This window comes from Populus alba, chromosome 17 (genome assembly GCF_005239225.2).
Source record: "Populus alba chromosome 17, ASM523922v2, whole genome shotgun sequence".
Taxonomy (NCBI): Eukaryota; Viridiplantae; Streptophyta; class Magnoliopsida; order Malpighiales; family Salicaceae; genus Populus; species Populus alba.
In genome coordinates this window covers 18,541,646-18,563,108 of record NC_133300.1, presented here as the reverse complement: position 1 = coordinate 18,563,108, position 21,463 = coordinate 18,541,646, and the positions used below count along the sequence as shown (strand labels likewise).

At 33.0% G+C, this 21,463-nt stretch overlaps 2 protein-coding genes and 1 long non-coding RNA gene across 3 annotated transcripts; all 3 read left to right on the top strand.

Annotated features, from left to right (window-relative positions):
* The first annotated feature begins 4,633 nt into the window (after positions 1 to 4,633).
* On the top strand, positions 4,634 to 6,860 carry LOC118031713 (patatin-like protein 2). The gene is made up of 6 exons (XM_035036205.2): positions 4,634 to 4,915; positions 5,182 to 5,363; positions 5,450 to 5,798; positions 5,890 to 6,192; positions 6,288 to 6,460; positions 6,547 to 6,860. The coding sequence occupies exons 1-6, from the start codon at positions 4,775 to 4,777 to the stop codon at positions 6,608 to 6,610; spliced, it is 1,212 nt and encodes a 403-aa protein (XP_034892096.1). The 5' UTR covers positions 4,634 to 4,774; the 3' UTR covers positions 6,611 to 6,860.
* Positions 6,861 to 11,271: 4,411 nt separating this feature from the next.
* LOC118031715 (uncharacterized) lies at positions 11,272 to 12,274 on the top strand. Its single transcript, XR_004684567.2, has 2 exons — positions 11,272 to 11,890; positions 11,984 to 12,274. It is a non-coding gene; the product is annotated as an uncharacterized lncRNA (long non-coding RNA).
* Positions 12,275 to 15,274: 3,000 nt separating this feature from the next.
* Positions 15,275 to 21,448, top strand: LOC118031719 (patatin-like protein 2). The gene is made up of 7 exons (XM_073405480.1): positions 15,275 to 15,498; positions 16,927 to 16,973; positions 17,227 to 17,408; positions 17,495 to 17,843; positions 17,935 to 18,237; positions 18,335 to 18,507; positions 21,289 to 21,448. The coding sequence occupies exons 1-7, from the start codon at positions 15,405 to 15,407 to the stop codon at positions 21,350 to 21,352; spliced, it is 1,212 nt and encodes a 403-aa protein (XP_073261581.1). The 5' UTR covers positions 15,275 to 15,404; the 3' UTR covers positions 21,353 to 21,448.
* Positions 21,449 to 21,463: the final 15 nt, after the last annotated feature.

The window sequence follows — 21,463 nt, the reverse complement described above, 5'->3', positions numbered from 1 at the left end:
ATATTATTATTTTTTCAGATTATCTTGCCTGTAATTAAATGTGTTTCGGTGCTTGGCCCAATAAGGAAAGTATAAGTTGCCAAGGGATCTTCACAGTTTAAGCCCATCATCTGGTGGAGTGTATTCTCTGGACTTGGAGACTAGAGTGAAAAACACGATAAACTTTGATGGTGTTTTTAAAATTAGCATGAAAAGTTAATATTGATTCTCCTAAAAAACTACTTTTCTCTGTGTCCAGTAAAAATACAATGAGTTACTTTCTTCATATCTTTTTAATTACTGATAAATTTGGTGCCAATAAGTATAATATAAAAGTTTAATAGTTTTTTCTTCTTAAAGAAAGTTTCTTTTTAAATGTAAGAGTAATTCCTTTACTTATTTCAAACTTAGTTTATTTCTACTCAATAACATTTACAATTTATTTTATTGAGAAAAAATATATTTATAAATTGATTTCACCTAAAAATAGAAAAATAATTGAATAATGGACATATTTACCCCCCAATTATCATGTAATTCTCAACTGGCTCAATAACAAAAAATATTTCCCAATTGGATCACCATTTATCAAACATTATCTAATTAATTCATGTTTTAAATTAGATTTATGAAAAAACAAATAGGTTGTGTTTTTATTATTATTATTTTAAAGGCAACATCTTATAGCTAGAATTAATTGAGTGGTGCCCAGATGATGGGTCCAATTGGAAGTTGTTTTTGTTTGCGTAGCCAATTGAGTAATAGTTACTACTTGGGGGACAAATCAGTAAGTATAAGTCAAACAAACACAGTCTTTGACAATTGATTTTTCTTAATACCGAGATTTGTCTAAAGAAATGCAACTAAATTGACATGAACGCATGTTTTCCAAAAAACGAAGAACAAAAGAAATTCCAAAGACACACGCACATGTATATTAGCATGCCTAATTAACTACAAATAAGAACTTTCGTATTATATTATATGCGTAAAGGAAGGGAATTTCCTTGCATGCTCTTGTTCTCGACATGCCATGATCTTGGGGCACTACCATGAGAAAAGTAGAGCCGCCATTTCAGCTACCATTAAAAAATTTAGAGTTACGTGGCTAAGTTTGATGGATTTTTTTCATTAATTACTCACCACTTTCCTAGATTTGAACTTTTTTATTTGTTTGAAAGTAAAAGGGTTGAAGACATGTGTAGTGTTTTTCTTTGGCTTATCATAATACGGAAAAAAGAAAAAAAAGAAAAAAAAAAACCCTCTAGTTACGACTAAGTTTGATGTATTTGTCATAATGCCTCAGAAAATCTTTATTATGTCCTTAAAAGGATAGCTGTGGATTTTTCATGAGGAGAACATTATTACGCAAATATAAAGATGAAAGGAGGATGGTGAGGGCATGAAATATATGCATGATTGTTTTTATTAAAATTCAGGTATCATATTAAAAATTTATTTCAATTTTTTTATTTAAAAATTTAACTTATTGAATGTGATTTTAATAATAATTTTATATTAAAACCTTTAACAACGTAACATGCATGTCAAATTTATATAATCCTCGAGATCACCAGTCAACTTTTCTCAAGTATTAATTTTGGCTTCGACATTAATTGTGCAAGTTCGCGAATCCAAAAGTTTGAATGTTCTTAGCAAATACTATTCCTTGCATAATTCTCTGCTTCAACTTGAGCAATCTTTTGTTAATTGGTCTCCATTCGACGGTCAGTTAACATTATCTTCAAGCACAGCTGGTCTAACTTAGAACAAAGTGAGGAGTACTGGGCAACACGAAACTTCATAGCACAAGTTGTATCATGATGCTAAGAAATTAGCCAAAAATGTGCTGAAGGGCAAAAGAAAACACCAAAGAATGCAATTAATATAATACTTAAAGATTTCGAAAGTATTTTTGTATCTATCCTAGAAAACCAATTAAGATTTAATTTCCAACAAAGCAGTCTTCGATTTGATTCTCTACGGTCTTTGATACCGTAAGTTAGCGTCTTCTTCTTTGAGACCTCAAACCCTATCCTTCTGTGAGGCTGCTGGGAACAATATTTTGACCATCGCGTGTCCTTTTGTCTTGAAAAAATTAACAAACAATTTCCATGCATGGAAACTTCATGCTTGTGTGATATGTGGTGATGAAACAAACAGCCAGGTACTGAATATTCAGGTATAATTATTCCTTGACATGGAATTGGACTGGAAATTCAAATGATGCTGTCACCGTAAGGATGTACTTGCATAAAAAGCTTTTGGACAAATGCATAGTATCATATCTAAAACTTTTCCAAACCATGGGGCACATGATCTCTCAAAGCAGATGGGTATATCTGAAAATAATACAAATTTATTCATGAAATCTTATCTAATAAATTAGATTTTGAGCTGAAATAGTTATTTAGTATTAAATTAAAAAAATTTATAAGAAAGTTTTTTAATGTTCAAAACACTAAGAATTTATAAAGTATTTAACCTCTTAAACTCTTATTCATTGGCATTCCATACGTTTGAATGTTTTTTGTTGTTTCTGGGTTTATAATTAAATATTATTTATATTTTTATATTTTTTCTGTGTTTGTTCTGTACTTTTTTAAGAAATATTTTTTTTTTTGTTGAATCTGTTTTGGTTTTAGGTCTTTGTTTTTGTTTTTTTTTTTATCAACCCTACTAGGTCATAACCGGATCAGTTATTAGGTCTTATTTGTTTTTTAATAAGGGTTTTTTTTATTTATTTAAGAGTTTGATTGACAAACACCCCTTAATCCATCGGTCATTATTTTATCGATAAATTCAGAAATTATCTGTAAACAAAATTTATTTCATTCCGTGGCGTTTTCCTTATGCATGCAAATAGAAAAAGAAATGCTAGTTAACTAGAAAGAATAATATATATATGTTGCAAGACTTGCAGTTGAGACAACACGTGAATTGTAGTTTAGAATGATTAGGTGATGCAACTTAGTGGCATGATTGATAGAAATCCCATTGGATTGAAAATATTTCTTTATTAGATTGATGCACTTTCTTGTTAATCAAGCACTTTGAAATCATATGCTTTGATTCAAACCCTAAATAATGAATCAAATGTCCGACTTCAAACTATATGAATTTCAATTCGTAAAAGGCGACGGTCTCATACAATAGAAAAACTAATATTAAAAAATTAATTGAAGCGGCTATGTCTTGCCAAAAAAAAAAATTAGTTTGTTAGTTCAAGCAATAACCTAAGTTAATATTCAAAATTTTGTTATACTAATATAGACTCCCTACTGTTGATTCAAATACAATTGATAGTTTTTCATTCAATGTTTGGCAAAGAATCATCTTCACATCCCTCGTAAGATCATTGTTTCTATATTAATTTTCTTCAAGCTAACTATGTATATATTTTGTTACTCCATTGTGTTCTGATATATATGGGGCTGCACTTCCAAACCATTTTATCCTCTTCTTAGAAACATTAATCTACGTCAATTGTACAAAATGGAACAAACTGTACATAATAAGGAAGCTTTATTAATCACAGTTGTTATTAAATAGAGTGTAATATAAAATTATTTTTGGGAACATATATAAAAAAATAAATTATTAGGTTGAATTGGTTTTTTGTTATAATATTATAATATTATTAACTAAGCGATTATACGTTTAAATATTATTTTTTATTTTAATTAATAAAAATTAATAATAATATAATGTGTGTTTATACAAATTTTAAACCTAAAAAATTATTAAGTTGAATTGATGTTTTATTAAAAAAAAAACATGCAGTTATGATCCTATCAAGACAATTGAAGACTTTGCTTAAGATTAATTATTGTTTTCGATCCATTGAAATCACCTTTTATGCACGGTGTGTATGGAAGTTCAGAAAACGTTGAATAGACGCAAACAAAATGAAGCTTGGAAGGTGACGATGTAATGAAAAGTCGAAATGAGCAAATTGATAATCACACGCACATTCTAAGTGTGATAATCCAATTAATTTTCCTTGAATGCAATATTATATTAATGGTTTTGTTTGATCGGTCATCGGCTAGCTAAGACACGTATCACGAAGCTTGGTCCTTTGTTCTTTCACCCACAAAGCTATTAAAAATCTGAGTTCATATCCCTTTTTCTGACATGAATTCGTCGGTCCCTTTGGTTATAACTTTCGCAAAATCCCAATTTGATGCTAACAGGAGTTGTTTCTTCAAAAATAGATGCTTGAAGTCTTTAACCAAAAGAAAGCATAAACTAAACCTTAATGGCCATTAGGAATCAAATTGGGGGAAATAACATGTTCAAATCCAACCAGTTGCACTAATGATCTTCATCAACTAACTTTTAGTGCCAGCAAAATACCTACCATTCTAATTTTAGTGTCTGCTTTCTTTGATTTGAGAATTTGGAATGTTCAATTGTACCCTTGGACCCAATTTGTAAGTGGTCCAACTTGAACCGTGTCAGCTAAGAACTGTTTGTGATAAGTACAGACAAGTAGGATCCATTCAAAATTGTTCCCGGCCCATCCAGGAAACTACAGAATGGTCAAATTTGGGGGAGAAAAGTCTTGGGAATTTGTTGAAAATTCCAAACACCATGAAGGGTTAGAAGTCTATAAATACCTCAGCATCCCCCTTTGGCAGATTGCAGGGTTACAACACTTAAACTATATTTGAGTATACTAGCAATCTCTCATCAAGCTCCCAGAAAGTTTACAATAAACCTAGATCTTCAACTCTTCCACTTACTAGGTCTCTTGATTCCCTCATTACATTTTCAGCATTTGTTTTTTAATATGGCTAACATGCAAACTCCAAGATCTCCCATTCAACCTCCAACTCGTGGAAACCAGATCACTGTTCTTAGCATCGATGGAGGTGGAATAAGAGGCATTATACCAGGAACTATCCTTGCCTTTTTAGAGTCTGAGCTTCAGGTAGAAAAGAAAACGGGCTCTTTTAGCACGTATACTAATGCATGTCAAATAGACATGCAAGATCTTGCGTGATTTTGTGTTTTCGGGTGCATGATCATATATAATAAAAACAATTAAGTTGAATGCGTGACGTAAGTTTAACACTAAAGAGTTTTACATGCATCAATGTGTATATATATAGAACTGTGATGTTCGTTTATTTTCACACACTTAGAGTTTTATCTCCTGTTTGTATCACTGATTAGCTTTTCTATTCAAATTTACAGAAGCTGGATGGTGCAGATGCAAGGCTTGCAGACTACTTTGATGTGATTTCAGGGACTAGCACTGGCGGCCTCGTGACGGCTATGCTAGCTGCACCGAATAAGCAAAACCGCCCTTTGTTTGCTGCTAAAGACATCAATGACTTCTACCTTGAGAAATGCCCTAAAATATTTCCTCAAGACAGGTGATAATTAATTCTGATGATGAATTATTGCATTACAACTGATTTTTATCCATGAAGATACTAATTTAACTATTGTGTGCTAATAGCTCTCCGCTTGCCTCGGCTGCAAATCTGGTAAAGACTCTGAGAGGACCAAAGTATGATGGAAAATTCTTGCATAGTATTGTCAAGGAAAAGTTGGGAGATACATGGCTGCACCAGACATTGACAAATATTGTGATCCCAACGTTTGACATCAAGCGCCTCCAGCCAACTATCTTTTCTACCTATAATGTGAAGAATAACCCATCAACGGATGCCCTTTTGTCTGATATCTGCATTGGAACTTCAGCTGCCCCGACTTATCTTCCTGCTCATTATTTTGAAACCAAAGATCCATCGGGCAAAGTTAGAGATTTCAATCTTATTGATGGTGGTGTGGCAGCAAACAATCCAGTATGTTTATGATTTATCAATCTTCAAACACTTCTTGAGCTTCTATGAATAAAGAATCTTATATCATTCGATTCTTTTGTAATTTGATCAGACTTTAGTTGCCATCAGTGAAGTTTCAAAAGCAATCAATCAGGAGGGACCTGACTCCTACCGCATGAACCCAATGGAATATGGCCGATTTCTAGTCCTGTCCCTGGGCACTGGTACAGCAAAATCAGAAGAAAAGTACGATGCAGAAGAAGCAGCTAAATGGGGTCTCTTGGGATGGTTGACTAGTGATCATTCTACTCCATTAGTGGATGTTTTCACGCAAGCTAGTGCTGACATGGTTGATTTTCATATTTCCACTGTTTTTCAAGCCCTCAACTCAGAGGAAAATTATCTTCGAATTCAGGTGCTTATTTATCATGCTAATTCGTGATTAATTATTTTTTCATGAAGCAAAGTGGGGAAATATAACCTTATAATACGTGTGAAAAATCAATGCAGGATGACACATTGACCGGAACGCTTTCATCTGTGGATGTTGCCACGAAAGAGAACTTGGAGAATCTTGTGAAAGTGGGCGAGGAATTGTTGAAGAAGCCAGTTTCAAGGGTGAATTTGGCTACTGGAGTCTTCGAACCTATCAATAAGATGACTACTGAAGAGGCTCTCAGAAAGTATAAATGAATGAATGATACTCTTTGTTTCATCTTGATTATTCTTTTATTTATTTATTTATTAAGTTTTTGTTTTGTTGGTGTAGGTTGGCTAAATTACTCTCGAGGGAGAAGCATCTTCGTGAGGCTAAGTCAGCTATTGGAAATTAAAGCTACTGCTCAAAAATGGACATGATTCATAAATAATTTGACTATTCATTTGTTGTTTTATTATTGAAAATTAAATTAGTAGATGCAAATAAAATTTGGAAGAAATAATTTTTTACTTTGTAAGATAGTCTTCGAATAAAGATGCTATGCACAAAGCATCCTAGATTTGTATGTTTTTTTTTTTTTCTACACATGCAATGTAATTGTTTCATTTCATACCTTGAATATATTGAATCATAGAATTCAACCAGACTTTAAATATTTTCATTTCCCAGCAAAAGCTGATATTCATTTCTTGTATTGATTATGTTAATATTATTTAGTAATTACCTAGCTTTTTTTATAATCGTCGAACCTGAGATCTTGATAATTTTTAAAAAATTCATGGTAAGAAAATATATATCTGGCATCTTATTATTAGAAAAGAAAGGTCTAGTTTAAGAAGTCATCACCTAATATAATGGTCACTTGAAATTCTAACGAGTCAACAAAGATTTTATGGTACAAGATTAGTTATGCAAAAAAAATAAAATACTATCAGCTCTTAAGCATTCTTACCTGAGGTAGGTTGCATTGCTGATTTTGTCTTAAATTGCTAAAGCTAGGTTTGTTTTATTCTGTTTTTGATGGTCTGGTTGTAATATTTCCAACTCTAGTGCTAGTGAATATTCGACTACAAATACTTTCAACTCTGGTATTAGTAAATATTAAGTAACAAAAAAAAAAGTATGGTATTTATGACTCTGGTGCTTGTGAATAAATCAGTAAAATTTGGATTGAAAGTAAAAAATATATTTCTATTATATTTTTCTTAGAGAAAGAAAAAATATATATATTGCATACTAGATTTTCATTTCATAGTATAAGTCTACAACCCAAAATACTCGGTAAATAAAATCTAAAAAAAAAAAGGTGCAATGGACCCACAAATAAAGATCCTTAAAATTTTTGGAATTTTCTTATATCTAAAAAGGTTTGTTTGGCTCGATATCAAAATAAAAAAGAGTGAAATTAAAGGGAAATGATATAAGAGAGTGTTTTGCCAAACACACCTTTAACCTAAAAAAAATAAGACACTTGGACTTAAAGCCTGGGCTTAGCTTATTTTCTACGGTTCCTCCTTCTTTCTTTTTTTTTTAGGCCGAATCTAGCCCAGTCGTATGAGTTGGGCTTGATCTAGCAAGCCAGGCTTTCTTATTGGCCCAACCCAGAAACCAAACCGGCCATTATCAGCAGGCATGCGTTAATTGTTCAAGCACACTTGCTGCAGAAACATGAAAATTAAAATGCCGACAGGGAAAGAAAGCTTGCATGCTTCAGTTGTTGTTGGAGACGAGCGTGTTTCTTATTGGCCCAACCCAGAAACCAAACCGGCTATTATTAGCAGGCATGCATGAATTGTTCAAGCACGCTTGCTAAAGAAACATGATAATTAAAATGCCAACAGGAAAAGAAAGCTTGCATGCTTCGGTTGTTGTTGGAGACGAGCGTGTTTGGGAGTGTAGTAACATTGTTTTTTAAAGTGTTTTTCATTCGGAAATATTTCAAAATAATATTTTTTATATTTTTTAAAAAATTATTTTTCACATCAGCATATCAAAATAATTTAAAGTACTAAAAATTATTAATTTTAAGGAAAAAAAAATTTAAAACATAAAAATAAACATGTGCTGAGGTGGTGCTCTGTTTCTCTTCCGTCGTCCTTCTCTCTGGTTTCACTGTTTTTTTTGTGTTTGTTGCCTCTCTCTGTATGGTCTTTCCTCTGTTTTTTTTTTTTTCGTTTCTGTCTGTCTCTCTCTCTATGTCGTCCTCTGAGTTCTCTCCGTCCTTTTTCTCCCCAGTTCTCCTCTCCTTCTTCTTTTGTCTCTGTTTTTTTTTTCTTTTCGTCCCCCCTTTTGCCTGCCCTCTACTTCTGCTTTTATAGGGCTTTTTGAAGGAAATTTGATCCTTATCTTCCTAAGATCGTGATCTTCGTGTAAAGATAGAATTGACTCCGTGTTTGCTGGGATTAGGACACCAACAGTCCCGCCATTGCTGGACTGTTGGTGATGCTTCTGTTAGCGTTAATGGCGAATTGTGGCGGCGAAGGAAGACTGTAACAGAATGGGATAGATTTGACTGTGTTGATGGGTCTTAATATATGCCATTTCATTTTTCGTTCTTTTTTCTTCTTTTGCGTGCGGGTTCCTCTGTTTCAAGGAGGAAGAGGATGAACAGTCCTTCTTGGCATTACGTCGTTTCTCCGGCTGAATTGGGCATCTTCATTTTGCCCCCTGAAGTTCGGACATTTAGTGATTGGGCCCTTCTTCATGAAAATCTTTTCTTTCTTTTAATTTCACCCATGGATCAATTGCAATTAGAACCCTGGATTTCAACATCATTTACAAAAAAAGTTCTTGGTTTCAAATTTAATCAATTCAGTTTTCAATTTACTCCTTAACTTTATTCTTTTCAAAATTACCTCTAGAAAAATAAATTAACCCTCCTACAATATCAGCGCCTATTCACCTTGCTCCCTGAAATTTAATTTATTACAATTTTGACCCAAATTGACCCTGAACTTCGATATTATTCAATTAAGTCCCTGATTGCAAATAATTAAATTAATTTAAAGTTTAATTAAAGCTTAGAACTTATGAATTCTTTCAATTGTTTTTGTCAAATTGACTTCCAACTTTATGATTTCATCTTTATTAGTCTTCAAACTTTTAATTTGTGTTTCCTTCATCCAATTCTCAAATTATTATTTAATTGAAATTTTTATTTATTATTTTTTTTTATTGGAAACCCAAAATTGATTTATGATAATAATAATAATAATTAAATTAATTTAAAGTTTAATTAAAGCTTAGAACTTATGAATTCTTTCAATTGTTTTTGTCAAATTGACTTCCAACTTTATGATTTCATCTTTATTAGTCTTCAAACTTTTAATTTGTGTTTCCTTCATCCAATTCTCAAATTATTATTTAATTGAAATTTTTATTTATTATTTTTTTTATTGGAAACCCAAAATTGATTTATGATAATAATAATAATAATAATAATAATAATAATAATAATTAAAAAAATAACTCATTGGTCAAGTTTCTCCTTGGTCAATTTTTAAACAGATTATTCATATTTTTAAACCTTTTGTGGTTACCTTTTTCGTAATGTAACTATTTAATTTACTTCTCGTGCTATCTTGTGGGTTGAACTAAGTTTTTTATTTATTTATTGTGAAATATTGTTATTAAACATGATTCAGTACTTCAAACTTGAAACTCTCGACTCAAATTCTTGTCAAGTTCAAACTTTTAACTAAATTATGAGAGAATTGTCTTGATATTACTTGGTTGACTTGGCGAGTACCAAAAAAATCAAAAGATAAAAAATTTAACATAAAAAACAAAGACTAGATGTTCGGGTTTAAATGTAATCTAGATTATTGTAAAAAATAGGTTAGATTGTTTTTTTAAAAAAACAAAATTAAAGCTCACATTTGTTTTCTTTAAACACATTTTATATTAATTATATGATAAAAAATAAAAATAAATTCAAAATCAATCTAATATTAAAGGATAAAATTAATAAAAAAATAAAAATAAAAATCTTCAAAAATCCAATGCTAAAAGTTTTTTTAATATAAAATATGTTTGGCTAGGCACACAGGCCTTAATGGCCCAGAGTATCAGGACCTAAAAAAAAGTCATTACAACCGAAATTCTCTCGTAAAATGGAAACTATCAACATCAAAATCAATTTTTTTTTATTATTGGAATTGATGTCAACCGACCACCTTTTCTCTTCTTTCTCTAACGCAAAGAATAAAAAAGAATTTTTTGACCAAAATAAAAAGTGTCGCTAATATGAGGTTAGCCATAAATTCTCTTCATGTTTTATATTTTAGTCACCACACTCTAAATTTTGTATTTTTACCATAATTTTCAAGCCTAATATCTTCTTTTTATATATATAATAATCAAGATTTTATATAAAAATTAGTGCTAAAAAAATTTGGCTATGAGCAAGAAAAATTACATTTGTATATATATAAAAGCATAAGCTATTGGAGGGTATTGTTACCCAATTTTTGATCCATCTTTTTGATAAAATTTTTGAAAAATCCAAAAATAACGAAAAACAACGAAAATCTAAATTTTGTATTTTTACCATAATTTCAAGCCTAATATCTTCTTTTTATATATATATAATATTCAAGATTTTATATAAAAATTAGTGCTAAAAAAATTTGGCTAAGAGAAAGAAAAATTACATTTGTATATATAAAAGCATAAGCTATTGGAGGGTGTTGTTACCCAATTTTTGATCCATTTTTTTGATAAATTTTTTGAAAAATCCAAAAATAACGAAAAACAAACAAAAATCCAAAAAATACGTTTTTAATACATTTGCCTCATTTTTAGCATTATCTCAGAAAAATTTAAATTTTCAAAGATCTTTGGAACGCGTTCGACTTTTAACACGTTATTTTTAAAATCACCGATTTTCCTCATTCGAGTCGATGTTGATAAGAAAAATCCAAAAAAATAAGAAAAAAATCAAATTTGCAAAAAAAAAAAAAAAAAGTTGAGGGACCAAGTTTGAAAACCTAACAATATTTTTTACCTATAAATACTGGTCTACACAACACACCAGGGGCAATTTTGAAACATTAGAAAAATACAAAAAAAAAAAAAACCTAACCCTAAACCCATCTCTTTCAAAGGAGCAGCGCCCCCCTCCCTTTCCCCTCATCTTCTCCAAGCCGCTACCCCCCTCCATCACTGTTTCCTTTTTTCTCGCCAGCCCCCTCCCTGGCGATTTTTTTCATTCTCCCTTAGCCAACCAACCATACCCACATAACCCCCTAAATCAGCACCCCACTTCACATCGCCTCTCCTATTCCCCCGATTTGCTCCTTCTCTCTCAGACCAGCCACTTGAACCAACTCTTCCCTAAGCGTTTCTCCGCCTCTATGGCTGGCTGCCACATCATTCAACCCTTGGTTTAACCCCCTACGAGCTCTCTTTTCTCAGCCGACCCACAGCCATCACAGACCACTACCACCCGCGGGAGTGAAGACCATCCAGCAGCATGCCTATAGAGTCATCAACGCCGTCCACACCGTCATTCACAACAGCGCCGCCCACACATGGCCACAGATTCATAATCCCCCTCTACACACTACAGATCCGCCCGTCAACAACAACCTAGTAGCGGCCACAAAAGACCGCCGCCGCTAAATCTGCCATCGACAGAAGGAAAAAACGAACCAGGAGGAAAAGAGAACATAAGGTTTTAAATCGATCTAAAAAATAACAAAATAAAATTGATTATCTGTGTTTTTTTTCTTCTTTTGCAAATGACGTTGGGTGTCACCATCGGCAGGGAAGGGAAAAGGAGAAGAAGCTGAGCCCGACCCACCTATTTTCCAACGTTTCTCGCGGCAGCGCATGGAGAAGTCACGCCGCCACTGTTCCTGTTGTCCCTGAGGCATTCAAAGAACTGTTCCGGGCAATTCTAGGATTTTTTATGAGCTTTTTTGTATTTTTTAAATTGTTTAATATAATTTTGGTTTAGTTTTTGAATTTTTATAATTAATAGAGTGTATGTAGAAGAAAAGAAAGAAAAAAAGAAAAAATAGAGTAAAATTAAATGTGTGTGTTTGTATTTGTTTTATGGATGTTTTATTTATTTATTTTATGATAAAATCACAAAGCTAAAAGAATAATTTAATATTTTGATTTGCTCACGATAAAGGATTACGAACTTATACGTAAGTTGTATTTCAAATATTTGATGAAAGAATAAAATTTTTAAAACTTCTTTAACACATCAAAGTCACGAAGCAGCTTATCTTAGGTAGAGTGCGCTAGGGGTGCTTATACCTTTCTTAGCCGCGACCAGTCCCTTACCCGTGAATCTTTGACAAGACCAGTACATTCGAATTTTCTAATAACCCTCAATTAAAATATTAGGTGGTGACTCTTAACGAATTAATCGAGCAAAGAAACAAAAAATCGTTAACGGACGCCCAGCGAGTGGCATGCGAGAAAAGGCATGATTGAAGAGGGAAAAACAAAAGTTAGAAAATTAACACGCACTGTACGCGCGCACAAACATATATATATATATATATATATATATATATATATATATAGAGAGAGAGAGAGAGAGAGAGAGAGAGAGAGGTGCATAGTTGAATATTCATATGCAATGAACCGTGCACCTCATGTATTTTAGTTTTAGTATAATGTGGCATTTCACAAAGTTTGAGTTTAGTACCATTGATGTTCAAAAGTCTTATCTTTGGGTACAATTTTTGTTTGTAAGTTTTTTTCGGTCCTTATAGTCCTCTACATTATTACTTCATAATCATGTAACAATTCATTATAGTTCTTCAAATGAATAAAATTATGCAATCAGATCGCTGCATTAACTCATATATGGAATCATTTTTAAATTAAAAAACAATAAATAGTAAAAAAGTTAAAAACAATTGTGCATGATATGGTGCAAATTTCTCCTCGCGATGCGGTGTTAAGGAAGTTTATGATATGCATGAAATTTTATTAGTATTAACGTGACATGATCATGTAAACCACAGGAATTTTATTTAAAATTTTAACTTATTAAATGTGATTTTCATAATAATTTTATATTAAAATCTTTAACAACGTACATGCATGTCAAATTTATATAATCCTGGAGATCCCTAGTCAAAATTTCTCAAGTATTAATTTTGGCTTCGACATTAATTGTGCAATTTTCTCCTCGGGATGCGGTGTCAAGGAAGTTCACGATATGCATGAAATTTTATTAATATTAACGTGACGTGGTCATGTAAAGGAAAATTAAAGACTATGCTGTCTGATTTCCGAATCCAAAAGTTTTGAATGTTCTTAGCAAATACTATTGAGGAGTACTGGGCAACACGAAACCTCATAGCACAAATTGTATCATGATGCTAAGAAATTAGCCAAAAATGTGCTGAAGGGAAAAAGAATACACCAAGGAATATTGCAATTAATATAATACTTAAAGATTTCGAAAGTATTTCTGTTTCTATCCTAGAAAAGCAGTTTAGATTTAATTTCCAACAAAGCAGTCTTCGATTTGATTCTCTACGGTCTTTGATACCGTAAGTTAGCGTCTTCTTCTTTGAGACCTCAAACCCTATCCTTCTGTGAGGCTGCTGGGAACAATATTTTGACCATCGCGTGTCCTTTTGTCTTGAAAAAATTAACAAACAATTCCCATGCATGGAAACTTCATGCTTGTGTGATATGTGGTGATGAAACAAACAGCCAGGTACTGAATATTCAGGTATAATTATTCCTTGACAAGGAATTGAACTGGAAATTCAAATGATAATTAATATAGATAAACTGGTATTTAAATATTAGAAGTAAACCAGAAAATTCTCAAAAATTATTTTAAATATTCAATAATTTTAATTGTAAGTATATCTTGTTATCAAAATATACAAATTATGAAAAACAAATGCTATTTAGCTAGAAAGAATAATATATGTTGCAAGACTTGCAGTTGAGACTACACGTGAATTGTAGTTTAGAATGATTAGGTGATGCAACATGGTGGCATGATTGTTAGAAATCCCATTGCATTGCAATTTTTTCTTTATTAGATTGATGCACTTTCTTGTTAATCAAGCACATTGAAATCATATGCTTTGATTCAAGCCCTAAATAATGAATCAAATGTCCGACTTCAAAATATATGATTTTCAATTCGTAAAAGGCAACGGCCTCATACAATAGAAAAACTAATATTAAAAAATTAATTATGTCTTGCCAAAAAGATAAAAATTCAAAATTAGTTTGCTAGTTCAAGCAATATTTTTTATCATGGTATTATAAACTTGTTAATCAAGTCATCATGAATTTAAATATTACTATCCTGATTCTAATTAATAAAAGTTAACTATAATGTAATGTGTGTTTATAAATTTCAAATTCAAGAAGCTATTGAGTTCTTGAATTCCAAGAGGCAATTAATTTTCCTTGAATGCAATATTATATTCATGGTTTTGTTTGATCGGTCATCGGCTAAGACACGTATCACGAAGCTTGGTCCATTGTTCTTTAGGTTCATTCACCCTCAAAGCTATTAAAAAGCTGAGGTCCTATCCTTAAAGGTGATTTCAATGATATAGTAAACCTCGACAAAGTAAAGAAGTTCCTTTGGAAAATCATAAAGTTTGCCTAACTGCTTTTTCTTACATGAATTCGTCGGTGCCTTAGGTTATAACATTTGCAAAATCCCATTTTGATGCTAACAGGAGTTGTTTCTTCTATAATAGTTGCACTAATGATCTTCATCAACTAACTTATTTAACTTTGTGCTAGCAAAATACCTACCATTCTAATTTTAGTGTCTGCTTTCTTTGATTTGAGAATTTGGAATGTTCAATTGTACCCTTGGACCCAATTTGCAAGTGGTCCACCTTGAACCGTGTCAGCTAAGAACTGTTTGTGATAAGTACAGAGAAGTAGGATCCATTCAAAATTGTTCCCGGCCCATCCAGGAAACTACACAATGGTCAAATTTGGGCGAGTAAAGTCTTGGGAATTTGTTGAAAATTCCAAACACCATGAAGGGTTAGAAGTCTATAAATACCTCAGCATCCCCCTTTGGCAGATTGCACGGTTACAACACTTAAACTACATTTGAGTATACTAGCGATCTCTCATCAAGCTCCCAGAAAGTTTACAATAAACCTCTTCAACTCTTCCACTTACTAGGTCCCTTGATTCCCTCATTACATTTTCAGCATTTGTTTTTTAATATGGCTAACATGCAAACTCCAAGATCTCCCATTCAACCTCCAACTCGTGGAAACCAGATCACTGTTCTTAGCATCAGGGGCGGAAGGAGCGGGGGCAAGCAGGGGCCCGGGCCCCCCCTAAAATATTCCGCCCCCTGTATATATATATATACCTTCCGCCCCTGCATGTATATATATATATATATATATATATATATATATATATATATATTAGGTAATTAAGTGTGGATGAGGTTTTTTATTCTACAAAAGTAAGTTTTTCTACTGTAATTAAGTGTGATTTTTTCAATTTGATTATTTTTAAAATTAATTTACATACCCTAATATAAATCATGTAAATATAAATTCATTACTTTGCACAATAAATTTTGCAGTCGGTCAAAAACAAAAATATAAATATAAATCATAAGTAAAATTTTTCAACGAAAAAATTAAAGTAGAGCCATCAATTAATTTATTTTTTATTAAATAAAACAAGGTAACTTAAATTTAAAATCTATTTTTATTTTGTTTTGAGATGTTTGTTAATAATTTGATGAGGTTTTTTTTATATAATTCTACCATTTTTGCTTTATTTTTTCTTAGATCTGCTAATTTTACCAATTGTTTTTTTGAATTCTTGTTATAGTTTTTTTTAATTAATTATATATATTAATTGGTTGTTTTTGATTATACTTTGATTTTTTTTATGTTTTGTTTTTAGCAGAATCACCAAAATTATCAATTTTTTCTCACTATATATGTTTTTATTTTAGGTTGAACCATGAACAAAATAAGAAGAATTTGATTTTTTTTCAAAAAAATATTGATAACTCGCAGCCTAGTGAACCAACTCCAATGTGTAATGTTAAAGTTATGATTGAGCAACTCCAATGCGCCTCAGTTTACAAAGAACCCGCGTTGATTAGTGAGAATAGTTCTTTATTATTTTTTGCTTTATTTCAAAGTTTATCAAACATAAATAATGCTTCGTTTTAGCTAATGTTTCTTATATACTTTGTATGTTTATATTTGATAGATATAAAGACCAACATTAAAGTGATGAATATATTATGAAGATGAAATTAACTTCATTGCTTTGACTCAATTTGGTATTTCTTCAAACCTTTTACCTCATACAAAGATCATTATATGTTTATAGTAAGTTATTTGAATAAAACTAAATTATACAGGTTTTTTTACGACTCATGTACAATAAAATAAAATAAATATTATATTTTATTATATTAATTATGGCCCCCTCTAACAAATAATTTCTAGCTCCGCCCCTGCTTAGCATCATCGATGGAGGTGGAATAAGGGGCTGTTTGGGATTGCGTTTGAAAAGCGCTTTTCATAAAATTTGAATTTTTTTTTTTTTTAGCTTGGAAGTAATATGTTTTTTGATGTTTTCAAATCATTTTGATGTGCTGATCTCAAAAAATAATTTTTAAAAAATAAAAAAATATTATTGGCATGCTTTTCTAAGTGAAAAGCACTTTGAAAAGCAACAGCAACCACACTCCCAAACACCCTCTAAGAGGCATTATACCAGGAACTATCCTTGCCTTTTTAGAGTCTGAGCTTCAGGTAGAAAAGAAAACGGGCTCTTTTAGCAAGTATACTAATGCATGCAAGATCTTGCGTGATTTTCTGTTTTCGGGTGCATGATCATATATAATAAAAACAATTAAGTTGAATGCGTGACGTAAGTTTAACACTAAAGAGTTTTACATGCATCAATGTGTATATATATAGAACTGTGATGTTCGTTTATTTTGACACACTTATAGTTTTATCTCCTGTTTGTATCACTGATTAGCATTTCTATTCAAATTTACAGAAGCTGGATGGTGCAGATGCAAGGCTTGCAGACTACTTTGATGTGATTTCAGGGACTAGCACTGGCGGCCTCGTGACGGCTATGCTAGCTGCACCGAATAAGCAAAACCGCCCTTTGTTTGCTGCTAAAGACATCAATGATTTCTACCTTGAGAACTGCCCTAAAATATTTCATCAAGACAGGTGGTAATTAATTCTGATGATGAATTATTGCATTAAAACTTATTTTTATCCATGAAGATACTAATTTAACCATTGTGTGCTAATAGCTCTCCGTTTGCCTCGGCTGCAAATCTGGTAAAGACTCTGAGAGGACCAAAGTATGATGGAAAATTCTTGCATAGTATTGTCAAGGAAAAGTTGGTAGATACATGGCTGCACCAGACATTGACAAATATTGTGATCCCAACGTTTGACATCAAGCGCCTCCAGCCAACTATCTTTTCTACCTATAATGTGAACAATAACCCATCAACGGATGCCCTTTTGTCTGATATCTGCATTGGAACTTCAGCTGCCCCGACTTATCTTCCTGCCCATTATTTTGAAACCAAAGATCCATCGGGCAAAGTTAGAGATTTCAATCTTATTGATGGTGGTGTGGCAGCAAACAATCCAGTATGTTTATGATTTATCAATCTTCAAACACTTCTTGAGCTTCTATGAATAAAGAATCTTATATCATTCGTTTCTTTTGTAATTTGATCAGACTTTAGTTGCCATCAGTGAAGTTTCAAAAGCAATCAATCAGGAGGGACCTGACTCCTACCGCATGAACCCAATGGAATATGGCCGATTTCTAGTCCTGTCCCTGGGCACTGGTACAGCAAAATCAGAAGAAAAGTACGATGCAGAAGAAGCAGCTAAATGGGGTCTCTTGGGATGGTTGACTAGTGATCATTCTACTCCATTAGTGGATGTTTTCACACAAGCTAGTGCTGACATGGTTGATTTTCATATTTCCACTGTTTTTCAAGCCCTCAACTCAGAGGAAAATTATCTTCGAATTCAGGTGCTTATTTATCATGCTAATTCAGGTGATTAATTATTTATTCATGAAGCAAAGTGGGGAAATCTAACCTTATAATACGTGTGAAAAATCAATGCAGGATGACACATTGACCGGAACGCTTTCATCTGTGGATGTTGCCACGAAAGAGAACTTGGAGAATCTTGTGAAAGTGGGCGAGGAATTGTTGAAGAAGCCAGTTTCAAGGGTGAATTTGGCTACTGGAGTCTTTGCACCTATCAATAAGATGACTAATGAAGAGGCTCTCAGAAAGTATAAATGAATGAATAATACTCTTTGTTTCATCTTGATTGTCGCACCCCCAAAAAATAATAATAAAAAAAAAAGTTTTGTTTATTTTAAAATTTGTTTTGCGACATTCAACTGGCGACTTTCGTTTTGTTCTGTTTTGCTGATTTGGTTCTTTGGAGTCGCCACCTAATATTTTGGTCACTAGGAACCTAACTGGTCTTTCAGAGATTCTAAGGCAAGGGACTGGTTGCGTAAAGGGAAGGTATTAGCACCCCTAGTATGCCCTACCTAAGGTAAGCTGTTTGGTGTTTGGTTTGCTCTATAACTGCTATGGTGTAGGTATTTTCTAGGCTCGTCAATTGATTTTGGATAGAAATCTAAGGAGATTCCATGTGCTTTGAAAGCTCATTTTTCCCTTAGTATTTCAAAAGTTTGTGACTCATAAATCGTGGAGAAAGAAAAAAAAAATTAAATTAATTTTGAAATGTCCTCGATTATAATCAAGGCTTCTTTCAAGAATTGTGTGGGGATTTATTATTCCCGATAATATTTTGGATATTCATCCTTTTAAGGATTTCTTTATCCAAACATTAGCGGTAAATAATAAATAAATTCCTTTTCCCAAAATAAGATTTTTATAGTTTTTGAATATTGGCCAATACCCTTTGAAATTTTACAAACGCATTGTAAAATCCAGAAATGCAAGAAAATAATTTGTGTTTAAGAAATCTATGCGAAAACACACTTTCGAAGCTTCCAATATATTTGTTTTATAGAAAAGAATATTTAAAACATGTTAGAGTATTGGCCGTATGCAACACTCAAGAAAAATATTTTTTTTTTAAAAAACAATATTTTTTTTGACGAAATCAGGTATTTTTAATACTGAATTTTAGAAATTTTTGAAAGCAAAAAAAAAAAATTATCTTTGGAAAATTTCGGGTGCTACGACGAAAATCAGATTTTTTTTAGATTTGTTTTACAAATATTTTATATATATATAACATATACACATATATATATAATATAATAATATAATATAATTATATATTAATTATTAAGGGGCTGGGCCGGCCCAACTGACTGGGCCGGGCGCAGCCCCACAGTGACTGGGCCGACCTAGGCCCAGGAAAGGTAACTGGGCCGACCTCGGCCCAGGAAAGGTAACTGGGCCGACCTCGGCCCAGGAAAGGTAACTGGGCCGACCTCGGCCCAGGAAAGGTAACTGGGCCGACCTCGGCCCAGGAAAGGTAACTGGGCCGACCTCGGCCCAGGAAAGGTAACTGGGCCGACCTCGGCCCAGGAACTAATTAACCTTGGTCTGGGCCGGATCCGGCCCAGACCGCCGGACTGGGCCTGATCCCTCTGGCCCGTCCACATAACTCTGGGCCAGACACAATCTGGCCCAGAAAAAAAAAAAAAAAAGCACGGGGGGGAGGGAAATTATTTCCCCCCCCCCCGCCTCCTGCATGCAGAACGATTCTGCATGCAGGAGGCAAAACATATATATATATTAACAGAAAAAAAAATGCAGGGGGAGGAGAGGAGGCGTACCTGGTACTGGCGGAGCTGCGGTGGTGGTGGCAGTGTCCTCGCTTCACGGACGGCGGCTTCTCTCTCCTCTGTTACAGGGTTTCTCTCTCTTCCTCTCTCTCTTCGTTTTTTTTGTTTTTGTTTCGGGGTTCCTCTCTTTCTCTCTTTTTTTCGTTTTATTCTTTTCTCTTCCCCTCTATCTCGCTGGTTCTATCTCTCTCTTCGGCCTCGTCTCTCTCTTCGGTCTCTTTCCTCTCCTCTCGGCCTCTCTCTATTTATAAGCAAAAAGGAAACGGCGTGCCTTCGTTAGTGCGCCTTCAATCACGCAACGGCTGGTCGGCCATTCTTGCTTTCGGTGGTGGTGGTGGGGACGAGGAGAGAGAGGCGGGAAGTTTTGAAATTTTTCCTTTTTTTTCTTTCGTTTCTGTTCTGTTGAAACGGGGGAGGAGGAAGATGAACAGTGTCGTTCAAAACGACACCGTTCTGATCTTCCTTTTTTTTTTATATATATATATATATGAAACGGCGTCGTTTTGGGTAAAAAACGCGCCGTTTCATTTAAACGGCTAAACTTCAAATCGGTCCTCAAAATTCGGTCCCCGTCCCTCTTGTTGGCCGCCTTTTTCACTTTGATCCTTGGCCTCTGATTTATGCAATTGAGCCCCTAATTGATCAATAAACTTCCAATCTCTTCAATTAAGCCCCTGAAACAAAAATTAGCAGCCCCTCCATTTACGCGCCTCTTCCAATTTGGTCCCTGGTTTCGGATTTTCACAATTAAGTCCCTAATTGGCCCTTAAACTTCAATTTTTATGCAATTGAGCCCCTGATTTGACCCAATAAATTCCTAAAAAATATATTTTGGCCCCAGAACTTAAATTTCTCCAAATTAAAGCCCAAATTGACTTAAAAATCAATTTTTCTTGGAATCAAATCTTCTATAAATTCAAATAAAAATCCAATTAAGTCCATAAAAATCCAATTAAGCCCATAAAAATCCAAATTTGGGCTTTTCTCCCTAAAATTCAAATTTTCTTCTCAATAGGGCTTTCATCCTTCAAGAATATACTGTCAAAAATTCAATCCTTGTATTTTTAAATTCCTTGACCAATTTTCTGACTATTTTCCGAGCGTTTCTGCCTCCTGTTATTTTTCTAACCTCTTTTAGCTATTTATTTTATTTTTCATGGGGACCCAAAAATGGGTTACAACATTGATTATTCTTTTATTCTTTTATTTATTTATTAAGTTTTTGTTTTGTTGGTGTAGGTTGGCTAAATTACTCTCGAGGGAGAAGCATCTTCGTGAGGCTAAGTCAGCTGTTGGAAATTAAAGCTACTGCTCAAAAATGGACATGATTCATAAATAATTTGACTATTCATTTGTTGTTTTATTATTGAAAATTAAATTATTAGATGCAAATAAAATTTGGAAGATGTAATTT